Genomic DNA, 15392 nt, shown 5'->3' with positions numbered 1-15392 from the left:
CTGTAGATTCCCCGATACTGTAATTGAGCAAGCGATATCTGCAGAAGATGCACCCAAATTTTAGGGCTCGTCTCAGATTTCTTACCTCCATTATAGCATCAGATTGGCATCCAATCTGAGAGTTTTTGATCAAATGAGCTCTATTTTGAAATTTGTTTATCAAAATAGACAATAAATAAACTTACATACCAAGAGGAATCTATTTTACTGTAGTCATAACTTAGTATTTTAATAAAATACTTAATTATTAAGCATTTTTTTCTAAGTAAAGAAATTTTTTAGGCTAAACGTTTTACTTTAAAAAAAACATTGATGTTATCAGTGTTTTATTTAAGACTAAAATAAACTAACTTTAATATTTAAATTTGTATAGTATTTATTTAAAAAAATAAATCTATTTCTGTCTGATGCCACCTAACTCCATTCATGTCAAGTAGCGCAAACAATCAAACCTTGTAAAAGACTGCCCCATCCACGTCATCCATGTCAGGTAAGGCAGACAATCTAACCCTGTAAAAGACTGCCCCATCCACGCCCAATGTCGCAGATCCTCTGCAAGACCCATCCTTTTTGTACAAGTATATTTGATGAAACGCAACATTATTTCGTTACGTAATAGCCTAATAATCGATGAATATTCTATCAGATATGCGAACGAATGGTTTAAAAGGATTGATCCAGTTTCTAATCTTTATAATGCCAGCTCTTTTATCTGGACTATAAACAATATTTTGCTGATCATATATAAAATGAAAATGATCAGCCTGCAGCACACAAGGTGTAGATTCCGTTCGCAAAGGGTAAATACGCCGAATTAAATATCACGACAAAGTTTCATCCAAACAAAACAAAAACAAAAAAGAAAACATCACGTCAACAAAATTAACACAGAAAAATATATCTACTTCATTATTTCTCAATTTAGTAGAAGTAATAGAACCTGAATTGAACAACGACTAAACCCTCGGGGATATTCCAGGAAAACTGCGGGGGAGAGGTACGAGCTCGCTGCCATCTTTGTACTGTACTGCTTGAAAGGAGATTTTTTTATATCTCATCGACTAGAAAGAGGGGAGTGAAAATCTACCCCATGAAAGCAGGCTTTACGATTTTCCCCTAAACAATTTAAAATACTTGTTATGCAAAGTTAGAAACAAGATAGAATATAAAATTACAAATTACGGTATCCAATACATGCCTTCATGAAATGCAGAGAAGCAAAACCGCTGAATGGTACAAGAGGAATGACAGTTTATAGAGTAGAAACAAGAGTAGACAAGTCTAACAAACGTATCAGGGGAACCTATACAAATGGCAACAGGCAACAGGACAGTCTGTAACAGACCTGATCACACAATGCTCTAATCATTTGAAAATACGATCATCATCGAGTCAGCTCAGCCTCGACATGGCAGACAAAATTGGCCTGCAACCGAAAGAATATTAAGGGGAACAACTGAGATCACACCTAAACTAAGATATTTTGAAGCTACTACTGGTGTTCAACTTGCAGCACCACCGGGAAGAAGAGACGGACATCTGATGCTAAATCTTTTCTTATGATAGAGTAGTGAGGCTCAGTAGCTTCCCATTGGGGGCATGCCAAATGGCGGCATTGGAGGCATCCCCATCCCACCCATCGGAGGTGGTGCCGCAAAAGGTCCACCCATAGTTGGTCCGCCCATGCCAGGCATTGGGGGAGCTGGCAAAGCAAGAGGCAGCAGTTGTGCATACATATTCTGTGAAAACATGCAGTTCAGTTACTCTACATAAAAAAATTGAACACTAGAAAAACATGAATATCTGAAGCAACAAGAAAGCCTTAAGTACCTGCTGAGCAACCATATCTTTCTCTTCCTGCTCTTTAGCTTTCACCTCAATTTGTGCCTCAATCTTGTCCTTCACAAGTTCGTCTACTTTGCCAGTGTACTCACGAATAAACTGAACAGAACCAGATGTTTGTTATAATGATGTATTAAGTTGACACATAGAGAGTATTAGCAGAAGTAGAAAATAAGTAATGCTCACCTGCAAGAGGTATGGGAAAGCAAAGTCTATTATATTGTTCATCCAAGCAAGCTCAAGAGCAACATCAGGCCGGATCAAGTCATAACAGATGAAGAGACAAGAAGCAAAACACTCTTTCTTCCCCTGCAATATAAAATGAGGACATCATCAGACCTCTTCTAAATTGGACCATGAGATGCCCTATCATTGATAATTTCTTAAGCAGCAGAAGTACAATTTAACAGTAAAATTGTTAATCTTTCACTAGTTATGATGCATGATGGCAACATAGACTGAAGCCACAACAAGCAAACATTCTCACTTTCACTTCAAAATGTGCAAATTTAGTCCTCGACCAAACTCTGGAGCACACTTGTACTTCAAAAGGAGTACCAAGCTAACAAAGCAACATATAGTCAAGTATTTTGTACTGATTACTACAGAATTAAATTCCTTCTATAAGTTCTAATGAACATATTTATATTGAAATGACACAATAACATCTACTTTAGAATTAACTAATAGGCAGTAAGTCCACGAAAGCTTTACCACCATGTGTTTGAAAATCCTGAAGTATTCCTTGATCATTTTCCATCGGGTCACTCTAAGTTACAGATAGCACTAGGGCAGTATCCTACCAACATGCAAGTTTTTTGTATCATATGGATTGTATGCCTCTAGTACATATGCATATATTTACATTTCATGGCCCACAAATTGTGAAGCAATGATAATGAAATTCTAGCAAAACTATTAACATGAGAACAATAACTAACTACAAATTGATTCTCACGATATCAGCAACGGGTACAAGCATTTAGTGTTGTCAACTAAATAGGCAAGAAGCTCACGGTATTACAATATCAGCAATAGGTACAAGCATTTACTATAATATAAAAATTGATTCAACCAATTGATGTACCTTCTCAATGAAATAAACAAGCAATTCCTCAGAGAGCTCACGGTCACCAGACTGCGAGCATGTCTCCATAGCATCTTTGTACAGATTGTCTTTCTTGGACAGTGCAATGGACTGCTTCCATCTCCCGGCTTTCTTGTAAATATATGCAGCAATCCGCCTCATTTCAAGAAGCTCGTGCTTCTCGATCTAAAGAAGGATAACATAATGGTCAGGAGGAGACTTAAGGGTAAAAATGAAACTCATAAATTAAGGATGAAACCAAATTACCTTTTGTGCAAGACCTATCTGGTCAAAGTTATCATGCATATCCACTGATTCACGTAGCCTGTCATAGTCCTCCTCTTCAACATAAATTTCATTTAGTGCTTCATTCACAGCAGCAACATTGTTACTTTGAACTGCAATCATGTAAGGCTTCACCAAATGCAAGTAGCCAGCCTGAAACAAGCAAAGGAAACAGATTAGAGAAAAGGGGAAACAAAGAGAAACAGAGGTAATCTCAAAAGCAAAGAAATCCACATTCATGTTCCAACAACTTTCATAAGCCTACAAAAAGACAACCTTAACAAGAATCCTAAAATGGAGCCCTTGGAACAGATGCAAACCTTGCGCATTATGTCTACAACACGTGTATGGTCCACACGCAGGGCAAGCACATTAAGAAGATCATTGATAAGATCAGGATGTTCCTGGAGGTAGAAATGCACTGCCTTGTAATAGAGCTCGACATTAGCAACTTTGACGGCAACATCTTTAAACTGCATGTGATCCCATGCATCTGGAGAATGGTTCATAATAGTGGTGGCTGCATTGTCAAATTCATCGTATTGTATATAAAGAAAAGTGAGCTCCTTCCAGTGCTGTTGCTCATCACAAACACGGATAAGTTTAGGAATGTTGAGACGGGTTGAGAAAAGTTTGATGTGCTCCATAAGTTTTTCTGGCCTATATCTAGCATATAGGACTCCCAACTCCGTAAAGATGCCCATGTGTGCACGTTCCAACCCAAGGCCACTCTCCATCAGAGAAATTAGTTCATTAAAGCATCCTCTGTTCTGGTAATAATCACTGACCTCTTCCAAGTCATCCACCTAAACATGTAAAATCAATTGATTATGACAAAGTATGAACAAAATCAGTTAAAAGATCTAGCAGCAATAATTCTACAAAAAACACTGTAAAGGTTGTTCTAATAAAGGAAAAAGATGTCACCTGTATTATAATATTCAAACCACATATCTGTGCCAAGCGGAACTCCTCAGCATCTACACAAGCAAAACAAACCTCCTTCCATGTCTTTGCACTGTTTGCTTTGCGAGCTGCATCCACTGCACCTTGGAACTGCCTCAGCTTAACTAGTGTGCAGGCTAGCTTAGCCCAGTTAGAAATGAAAGCAAATATTATTTTAGCAGCTTCATAAAGGGCATCATCAAACAACCTGTCTCCGACGCCTTGGAGGTTAGCAACATTTGGCATAAGAATGAATTCTTCTATTTCACCTAGTCTATCAATCTTTGCATATGCATAAATGAGTTCACTGTCCACTTTTGGCTCTTTAGTCTTCTGCCTCACCATCAGTAAGTATTTCACCAAATCATGGTAAACATTTGCATCCTCAGCAGCACGAATGACATCAAGAAATTGAGTTGCATCATCTGCACGAATGAAAGATTCGATGGCATCACTTACTAACCCTTCTCGCAACTGAGCCTTAGCAACCTGGCTCCAAACATCATCTTCTTCAACACGAAATGCAAATTCTACAGCTCTCTCTATACTTCGGATGTTATCCAAGAGGACATTTACTGCCTGTACATTTAAGTTAAACTTCTTGAAGATGGCAAATGCTTCCTCATATAACTGTGCTTCAACAGCAACTTCCCCAACAGCAGGCCCGTCAAAGTTGTCCAGCCTATTGATATAATCCATGACCCTTGATGGATCTGCTTTAATGGCTGTCAAGATGAGCAGGTTTTGCAGATTGAAGTTACCACTAAAGGCTGAATTTTGTAGCACAATCTTTTCAAGAAGTTCAATTAGTTCATGAGGAAGATCAGCAGTCATGAAAGCTTTGACAGCTGCAGAAACTTGCTCAGGGCTCTTGCTTTCAGGTAATGCAGTAGAAACAACTTGATCAATCAGTTGTCTTCTATATTCATTATCAGGAAGAAGAACTTTCTCCCAGAGATCAGCATCCATTCTTTCAACAACATATCTGTCATCAGAAAATGAAATCATTAATTTTCTTCCACCATATATGAAAGGGGGAAAAGAGAGAAAGATGCATCACATAGTAAGGGTTTTTAGAAATTATTGACATACCGAGCCTGCAACTTGAACAATGAATTTTTGTTTGTCACATTAATAAGTTCATCATCGCATTGCCCACGTCTATAAGCAACAACAGCAAGGGTAGGATCCCGCTTTTCACAATATTTACCCACAACACGTGAATCATAATATGGATTGGTAGTTAGAAAATGTTCAGGATTGTTGTTGCTATCTATAATGATCTTCCCTAGGGCATTGTGAACATGCACATCTTGGCTCCCCTCACTCACAAGATGCTCCAGGAATTGTGTAAGCAACCGAAGGCGGTTCCTGTTTCCCAGATGGTATTGCATGTGAAAGACATTAGTAAAAATTGAAGGAATTAAGATTGACAGTGGGAGGAGATGTCACAGACCTCTTTTCACATTCATCCACAAGTGGCTCAACAGGGAGGAGAGAACGAACAGAGAGAATAAGGCCTTTAATGAAATCTTCAGGGCACTCATCATCTAGTAGTTGTCCTACGACCAAAGGAGCATTGCCAGGGTTCACCTATACAAGAAAGCCAAGTTACAAATTTCAGAAATCGATAGAATGTGGCTTCTTCTATATGTGTATGTATGCTCAGGCAAAGGAGAGAAGCAAGCTCTTATTTTGGCTGCAACCATGCCTAAATAATCTAATTTAGCTTGCTTCCACACATGCTTTGCATTCTGCAGGGTTGCCCTTCCATCTCTATAAGAAATCTCAATTTACTACATATTATGTGAATAAATGCAATGATGCAGAATATAAAATGATCATTTCAAAAAGAAATTCTTACTTTTTGAACATAGCCTTCAATATACCGAAGCATGTTGCTGGTATACAGATAGTGAGTCAGATCTGGAACAAAACCAAAACGGTCACAGACATTTATCAGGGGTCTTGCATCAGGAAGTTTTGCCTCCATCAAGAAGTTCTTTGTTTTCTCAGGATCATAAAAGTTAGATTCTCTTGTCACACGCTCTACTTCTTTAATTTGTCCAGTCTTCGCTGCCGCCTCGATATATTTGAAATGAATATCCGGATCTTCACTGTTTCAAGAAAAAGCGTAGGAAAAGATCAATTAAAGTAGCAGTGAAGTAATTGCCTCTCAAAAAAAAAACTTCAGTCTCAGGAAGTACCTGGAACTCAAATATGATCCCAAGAAGAAGTAAAGGCCTTCATAAGACTTAAATTGCTCAAATAATTTTATGCATGCATCCACACCTAACTGTTCAGAATATTCCTTGGCAGCCTGCAAAAGTATTATTGTTATAAACCTCCAAAAATGTAAGAATCAGATTGACAATAAAATAACAAAAGAATTTAACTTACCTGAACAATTATCTGAAGATTTCCTCTCAGATTGACCAGTAAAAGGTCTTTCATGCACTCTAGGGCCCACTCTCTTGAAAGGGTACCAAAGAACTCCACCAATGACTGAAAGCATTGTCACAAAATTAGAGCAAGAAAACATAATAAAACAAAACGAGAAAAATATAATGCAAGGTGACAAACCTGTGGCTCAATGGCATGAGTATTCACAATGACACGTTTAATATCAGGAAGCTCTGAATAATGCTGCAGAAAAGAAGATGGGCTGATTAACTAAATTGCAGACAAAGGGAACAGTTATATACAGATAATTTATAAGCATAAAACCTGAAGGGCTCGCATATAGAGTCCAGCCTTTTCACATAGTTGGGCTATCCGAGGACGGTCATAATGACTAAACATCCCATTAGCTAAAATAGCATCTGCCACATTTGGATATGTCACCAGATTGATCTCCAAAACCTAACAAAAGTGACAAGTTTATCAGTAGTGACAAAACAACAGACGACCTGCCTATTATAAAAAAATTACCTTGGTTTGAAGAAAAGCATGCTCAGGTAGATTTGGCTTCAAAACATCCAAAAGAAAGGCTGTTGCCTCTCGAATCATGTTTCTCTGCAACAAACGTCAATGCAAAAGTGCAATAGACACAAGTTAGTTCACTATCTAAAAGAGAGCTATTAGGAAGTAAACAAACCAAGAAACAAAGATATCTAAGTCCATGCATTTATTGGCCATTATAAATAGAGAGACCTGAAGGAAGAGATCAGTGATTGTATTATAATCCACTGGACAGCCACCCTCCATTTGCGACATCATAAGAGCAAAATTAACAGCACCCTGTCATACAACTATTATTAGCAACAGAATCTAAGTGACAACCAAAAATGAAGTCCAGAATATACTTGAAAATAAAGTCCAGGATTTACATTCATTTATGTAAATAAAATAGAATCTCAAAACAAACAATTGAAGAACCAGCAAAATATTGGAAGACTCAAGTGCAGCTTTTTACCAAATGTTCAAGTGATGACATATCATATATATAAAATACAGCTATAGACCTCAAATTTTCAGGAAACTAAAGCGTTTACCTGGGGATCTGATCTCAGAATTGTTTGCAGAAGGAAAAGATAATCTGGAGTGTAGCCAACCTGTATTAAAGAATAGACAACATTCCAGTGACAGTTTCAGTCAAAGCGCGATACATATATGTTATCCTTGAAATAAATTGCAATACTAAAGTTGAAAGAAAGAGAAAGTATAATATATGTTAATGGTATTGGGGAAACCTGCTTCGAGTAAATAAGAATCTTGTCAAACTCCCTTCGCTCAGCAAAAGCAGCAACTACTTTAGGTGTAGCCCTTGCTTTTATATAGATTTTCAGTGCAAGATCATTGTCCACAGTCTACATAGAGGAGGATCAAAGTTTCAGCAGTAAAGAAAAAGAAAAAGAAATATGGCCAATGAAGAAGGACAACAGTAGCATATATAATAAGAAAATAATATGTGAAAACTCTCCATTAAATTTACAGTTCTACCTTGACAAGATCGCCAAGTTCTTCGCTGCACTCAAGCTTGTCCTCAGCTAACCAATTCTCCAATAGATTCTTTTTGTTCTGATTCACAACAAGGCGAGATAACTCTAAAGACTCAAAAGCGTTGAGCTTCCCTCTGGTTAACAATGTTCCAAAATACTGTAATAGTGGTGGTGTTTGTCCAGCTTGCACAGGAACACTCTGCATTCAATATAAACACCAAGAACTAATTAAGATCAGGTTCTCTAGCTTGAAGGCAATGTTTTCAACAATGGAAAACGAGAAGAACTTTTGGCAAAGAGTACCCAAACTTTATTTCTGCAATGAAACGTTCAGATCCAGTTCAACATACTAAAAACTCCAGGATTGAGTTCCATTTCTTTGTTACATTTATTTGCACCTTACAGAATAAAGAATAAAATATTCAAATCTTTCTCTTCCTCTTGAACCCTTCTACAACTGTAGAAACTTTTGGAGAGTTGCTGCTAGGATGTGCAGGCACTACTACAAGTATGCAACCAATATGGCAGAGTCACCTATTAACCGACCTCTCATATATTTCATGGTAGTAGGTACCTTACTCTCTTGCCTAATTTTTCAATGTTCGCATTTTGGCATCATTTTACAGACTTGCCATCAGGATGACACGCAATCACAGAAATAGTCAATTCTGCTAGAAATTTAGGATCCAGCTCAACTTTGATTCAATCCTCATAAAGTTGAGGAAAGGGCTAGAAAGCAACGCTAAGTAAAATGAATGACCATAAACAATAAATTGTAAGGCCATACAAGCAATTAAATGTACAAGCTATATAGTTACAAACAGAACAAACACCAAAGCACAGAAGAGAGCTAGTTACCTGAAACTTTGCAACTGTCTCCGGAGTTCTAAGGATTCCCTGTGGAGATTCAGCAGCTAGTTCAGCAGCTTCCTTGTATTTTGTCTGTGAGAATAGTTCCTGGAATCTCTGCACAACCTGCTCGCACAAGTATAAATAGCAACATTTCAAAGATTCTGTCCTACATATAAATGCCTAGTAATTGCCAAGGTGGAGTCGCATCAAGAAATTATGCACTCACAGGTACAAGTATAAGCTAATAAAATAAATGCGGAAAGCTATAGAGAAAGATGACAGAGCAAAAAAACAAGCTCAGCACCCAGACACATCATAGTCACATGTTTCTTTCCACAAGAGCCAAATCCACCAGTATGATCAAATATCAAAGATTTCCCTTGCAGCGTTTACAATGCATTTTGTTGTATGTTAACATCAACTTAACATTGCATTTGCACATTGAAACATTCAAATATCCCGCTGGTACTTGGTTCAAAGATTTTCAAGACCTCAAAAAATATTTGGCATGACACTGTTTCCTGAAGCAATGATGGAGAAAGAAGGTCTACAGAAACAAGTCCAGAGATCATTCAATTTGGTTCAAAATTGCTTCAGGAATGTCATAAAGTGAACCAAAGCTTAAATAGCTTACCAGGTTCTCTGCCCCAGGAAGATTTGCTCGTTTAGCAAGGTTCACAGCAAGCTCCAGATTGTTCAGCTGGAAAGGTCACCATACAATAACTGTAATATTACCTTCTGATCTAATTATGTATTGTGTGCGTATATCTGAATATATTAATTCAAAGGAAATTGTCTTTGACATACCTGACCACTAACAAAGGGCACAATAGTTGCGTCATTGACATTGGCAAGCAGAACTTGTCCTCTCCTATTAATAGCATAAAACCCACCATTAGCTGAAGCCTCCGCTGTCAGAAAAATTGGATCCGGACTAATTCGGTTTCTGTAGACTGCCGTTGCTGTCTCCAAGTCATATACAAATAAAAGACCAAGTTTTGTGATCACGTATATCAGGCTATACTTCTGTGATATCTGCAATATAAAAATCAAAATCATTTGCTCAGTAACAACAAAAAGAAATGCTCCATTTTAGCTTCAATAAAATATCTTGAATATGCTACCTGCATTGCAACAGGGAAGTCATCGGCAAAATCTGGTGGGAAGAATAGGTCTGCTTGTTTCTTTGAAAAACCTGGCTTCCCTGATAAAACCAATCACCCACCGAAATGAGAGGATCAAACAAAGGGTTAAAAGCTAACCTCAAAGATCAACTCAATAACATTAGATGATAAATTAGCAGATCAAATGGAATTAAAGAAGAAATATATCTAATCAGAACATTCCTATTCAGAAAAGGAAAAGTGAAAAAAAGAGTAGATCACTTGCATTCTTCACATAAAAAATAATGGAACTCCATGATTGAAGCACATGCAAGGAACTATAGACACAACCTGGTTGGGCACCAAGTTCAATGACATGCAACTTTGAAGTAACCTGTCCAGCATTAGTGGTCTTCGAAGCGAAACAAATTAGAATGGAGGGGTTATCATTGCCAACAGCCTGAACATACAAAGCACACAGTCAGACTTAAGGCACAGGAATAGATGCACTCAAACAACATAGAAGAAACCAGGATGAAATGAAATCACCTTAAATGTTGCAAAGGATGCAGCATGTGCTTCAAGTGCTTGACTGCGCTGTTGGTCCACTGAAAATAGCTGCATGCTTCCTTTGACCAATTGTGGCCTCTACAGTTAAGAACAGATTAAGATCCAACGTCATGAGATTCCACTGAATTAGGTAGCAAAGTTGTGTTAAACTGTTAATAGCTATTCAAACCACAAAAGATCTAAAGAATTAATTACAGACGAAATACAAATAAGGGAGAGAATGAAGAAAAACAATAAGAGGTAAGTAAGAGCAACATAAGCAACAAAAGTATAGGCAATCCTGGTGATTAAAGCTTAAGTGACAAAGAGGACTGGTAATTTTATTTCCTTTTCCAAGCTGACCAGTGACTCCATAGAATGTGTGTCCATTCAAACTAAGAAGACATTAATGTGTACATGTGTCCGCTAAAACTAAAACTATGACAACAAATCAATAATAGAATGCAATAGATTGACAAGGCAGGCAATGTAGAATCTTCAGGTCATTCAATTTGACTACCCAACCATTTTTTTCAGTCAGCATACCTCTGGAGAACCAGGTGCGATTCCAATTAGAACTAGCCATTTTTCCGTGGGATCACACCGGTAGTTAATTATCTGATTATTCGCCAAATTAGCTGTCCTATCAAACATCTTAACAGGCTCCGAATCACCTGCATTTCAATTATAACAACATAAACCTTAACTAACATTACTTGAACCACAGAATATAAGATGTGGCCTCAGCAAACAATATCTGGAGACAAGCCATGTATTACTGAAGATGAATTACCTTCTATCGACCAGTGATACACTGAGGTTTGTGTAACCAAACCCAACATTTTTGGCGTGATCCACTTCCAAAATACAACCTGCAAGTTTTCCAAATATTTAGGTATTAAGTCAATTGACAATCAAAAAAACATGACACCTACACAAGAGAAACAAGCCAAACGTTAGAAGTTTAGCATGATTACCTGCTCAGGCATCTGATGGGATTTCATTTTAGCCTTCATTTCGATGTTAAATATTTGTAGGTGATCCTGAGTAGTTCCTGGTATTTGAGCTACAAAATTCGAAGAGAAACATTGATAGTTAATTAAATGATCTCTGAAGTAGCAAAGGTTATAATGAGGGAACTAAAATAAGCTTTGAGAATGTGAAGAAAAATCAATTAATCAAGTACTGCACCAAAAAGTTGTGGATGAAAATTTCAACAATCTTCCACTGAGTGTTATGCATGTGTGACTAGTGGCCTCTAATATGGTCAAGGAGAACTATACCAAAAGCAGATCCATTAATGTGCAAAGATAGGTTACCGGTAAGATCAAGTGGGATAAAGTTACAGGGTCACTCTTTGCATACAAATCTTCTAATATGGTAGCTTCAGTAGCACTCATTCTTTTAAATTACTTTGTCACTGCTTAATCTGTAGTAGGCATGTGGTTCACTGCTTTCTACAGAGCACTATGGCTTCCAACTTCTGTGGTTCCCATTGCTACGTCATATAGTTCATTAGTTACCAGTCCCAGTCATGTCGTTAAACTTTCATTGACATCATTGATCATGCTAAACTTACTAGCGGAAAATGGAAATTATGCATGTAGGTAATGTTCCATGATTCCATCTACAGTTGGATAACTCTTCCATCTTATATGAATATTTGACTCCAGTAGCATCTAAAAGTAAATTTACATAAAATTATTCAAAAGAGCAAATAAAAAAAAATTAAGCACAAGTTTAGCTTTTTAAGGGCTGAGATTGGAGAAGTGTAGATATGTGTAACAATCACCTTCCTAACACCATGATTAATGTGAGTCCAAATCCGAAGACGAAATTGGATTTCGACTCATGAGCAGAAAGTTGGGATTACCGCGGATCTCCAAAGTTAAGATATAACTTTAGATCAAACGGTTCGACGGTAGATTACTTTTGAAATTTAAATAGACTTAGGATGGAGAATGAATCTATCAGAATGAATTATGGAAATGGAAGGCTGAAAAGGCGTGGTGGTGATTGGCCTAGGGTTGTCGTAAGGTGGTAGAAGTCAAGATAGTCGGTAAGAGAGAGATAGAGAAGAAATAGGATCGTTTCTTAGGGTCAAGAGAGTTCGGTCGGACGATGAAGAAAGCAGCAATGAAGATCCTAGATGATGACTAGGGTTTCAAAGTTGGAAGGTAGTCGAACAAGGAGGAAGAAGACGATCTTGCAAATTAATTTCAATAATTCAAAATGAAAATTCAAGTGCACACCCTATCTATTTATAAATAGCTCCCTGACTCAACTAGGCTTGGCATTAGGATTGAACATGTTCAAATCTTATTGCCTAACATAAGCAAAAACACTTAATTAAAACACAAACTAGAGTTCCTTGTCGTCGGGCGTTCGAACGCCAATTTATTTTTTGACTCTCGGAAAAATACATTCAAATGACCTTGGGGAGTTCAAACACCTATTGATTCTTCTACTAGTGGGAATTTGTGTTCGAATGCCTGTAGGGCCATTCAAATGCCTATTTAATATTCTACTCTCGAAAATTTGCATTCGAACACCTAATTCCGAAATAGATTTTTTCAATAGTTGTAATCTTTATTTCCTTCCTAATCAACTCCTATATAACCATTACAATATGCCAAACGACTTGCTATAAAAGATACTGTAAAGTGTCACGGTAACTTTATATTTATGAACAGCAGATGAAAAATCAGTCACAATAACCCCCTCTCTGACTGACTTTATGAATCAAACAAACTAACCTACAAGAGAGAATTGTCTTTGATTCTTCACATTTTCTATTGATTGGTTTTTTCTGGCCATGCACACCTAAATATACTTCCTGACAAATACCCAGTAGCTATCAAATGAAAACAATGTCCTCAAATCACTCTGCTTCTTCCTTCTTATTCTAATCGTGCATATTACAGATGTTATGCAATAATTTATGAAGATTATTCATCATTTGAACTGCTGACATAAGCAGGCTGTCGATACTTAGAATTGCACTACAAGAAACAGTATCCTCAAAATCCCCTTGCAGGCCAAACTGCAGGACAAATGAAGGTACAAAAGTCTCGGCACATTCCTGAATCTGATTAGAACATATAAGAAATGTATCTTATTCAAAAAGAATTAGCAGATCTGTCTCCTAAAGAGATCATCAACTAGTGACTGAAATAAATTCACTTCTCACTAATTATGCCTTAAATCATAAGCACATCAGATAAAGATTCTGCAGCATCATCCAACTAAGCAAAAGAATTTCTACCCCAACCCCTCCACTCAATCCCCTCTCCCCCATTCCTTTTCCTTGGCATACATGACTGTATGCATGTCATTTTCCTTACAACTAAACAAGAAAACATCTGCAGCAATACAAGTGAAGAAATACCAGTGTAACATGCACTGCCAATTATGGTAACTAAGTAGATACTGTTCTATGAGTCAATGTAATCAAATAGAATTTTAAAATTAATAAATGTAGAAAGAAAAACAAAAGATGCTGAGAAGAAGCACAAGAAAAGAGATTTTATGTAGCAATTTATAAATCTAGCAATTCGGAAAGCATCTACTATAGATGATTTTTGCAAAGTACCAGTTAACAGTACATAAACAAAACTAATAAAACGTGCTTGTGGGAACAACTGAACAACTCACAAAATTCATTCCACGGTTCCAGTAAATAAAACATACCAAGTTGCATAAGAAATGAGGAGTTGATTCCAAGGGCATCCAAAGAATAATATGAAGCGTTATAATAATAAGTTTTACGAAATACGAAATAAAGTGAGTGAAACCATCACGCTCGCTACGTAGTAGAAGGGAGAAAATATTTACACAACGTTGTAATGCAAATCAAATTGCACTGGCTAGAGTAAATGCTAAATAGTAGTGCAAAAAAATGAGATCAGTCGAAACCTTTAAGAGCAAGAATCCTGCTGTTAGGATTCATCAAAGCCGAATCTGCCGTAATAGGCCTTCTAAGCGGCTGCATCGGCATGCTCATATCGATGATAACAACACTGTTCTGTGGCGAGGTCTCCCTGACGCAAATATACTTCTCCGATTCCATAGTGACGTGCGTGAAGGTGATAAATTGCGGATTTATCCCCACACTCGGCAGCTGCAATCGAAAACGAAGGAGTCAGATCAGATCTCCTCCCACAGATCGGAGCAGATCCGATCACTCTACCAAGAGTCGAGCTCAACGCGAACTAGAATTCGAGATCCAGCCCTAGCCATAGCTCTCGTCTCCAACCGGATCGGAATTCAAGTAAAAGAAACTGATCGAAGAGAGAGAAAGGTGCTCACCGTGAGGGCCTCGCGCATGGTGATCGGAGCGTTCGCTGCCGCCATGGCGACCGGATCGGAGAACGCCGGGAGATCTCGGATCGGAGTTCCGGCGAGGAGAGAGTTTGGATCGAGGTAAGATCTGAAACCCTAGAGAGAGGAGGGGAGTGGATCTGAGGAGAGAAATGGAACAAAAGAAAAGGAGAAGAGAGAGAAGTAGATGCTTCCTTTATAGTTGGCTCTGCCGTCAATAGAAGATGGAACGCGAAAGGACGAGCGTGGATGAGCTGGAGGACAGATTCGTAATATTTCGGCTTGTGAGGACCGTTGGATCGATGAGATCCGAAAAGTGTTGAGAATTTTAATTTTAAGGTGGGATTTAAAAATGAAATTTAAACGAAAAGGATCCTGTTCTTTGTGCTTATTTTACTTTACACCCCGTTTTTCCCATATTTTAATTTAAGCCCTATTTTTATATTAAAAATTTAATTACACCCGCAC

General features: G+C 37.7%; 1 protein-coding gene across 1 annotated transcript; it reads right to left on the bottom strand.

Annotated features, from left to right (window-relative positions):
• Window positions 1-1147: 1147 nt before the first annotated feature.
• LOC140788949 (clathrin heavy chain 1) lies at window positions 1148-15089 on the bottom strand. The gene is made up of 30 exons (XM_073138499.1): window positions 14913-15089; window positions 14520-14724; window positions 11582-11670; window positions 11398-11476; window positions 11151-11278; window positions 10605-10703; window positions 10407-10515; window positions 10077-10156; window positions 9760-9987; window positions 9587-9652; window positions 8959-9075; window positions 8102-8299; window positions 7852-7968; window positions 7654-7713; window positions 7313-7399; window positions 7091-7174; window positions 6887-7021; window positions 6743-6805; window positions 6560-6664; window positions 6367-6479; window positions 6024-6276; window positions 5616-5752; window positions 5252-5530; window positions 4142-5144; window positions 3535-4020; window positions 3197-3367; window positions 2930-3115; window positions 2029-2151; window positions 1831-1941; window positions 1148-1739 (listed from the first exon to the last, which is right to left on the bottom strand). The coding sequence occupies exons 1-30, from the start codon at window positions 14955-14957 to the stop codon at window positions 1578-1580; spliced, it is 5118 nt and encodes a 1705-aa protein (XP_072994600.1). The 5' UTR covers window positions 14958-15089; the 3' UTR covers window positions 1148-1577.
• Window positions 15090-15392: the final 303 nt, after the last annotated feature.

Source organism: Typha latifolia, chromosome 5, assembly GCF_019914945.1.
Source record: "Typha latifolia isolate L0001 chromosome 5, TyphaL0001v2, whole genome shotgun sequence".
In the NCBI taxonomy this organism is placed as follows: domain Eukaryota; kingdom Viridiplantae; phylum Streptophyta; class Magnoliopsida; order Poales; family Typhaceae; genus Typha; species Typha latifolia.
The sequence above is the reverse complement of the archived record's forward strand: the minus strand, read 5'-3'. Positions and strand labels throughout refer to the sequence as shown.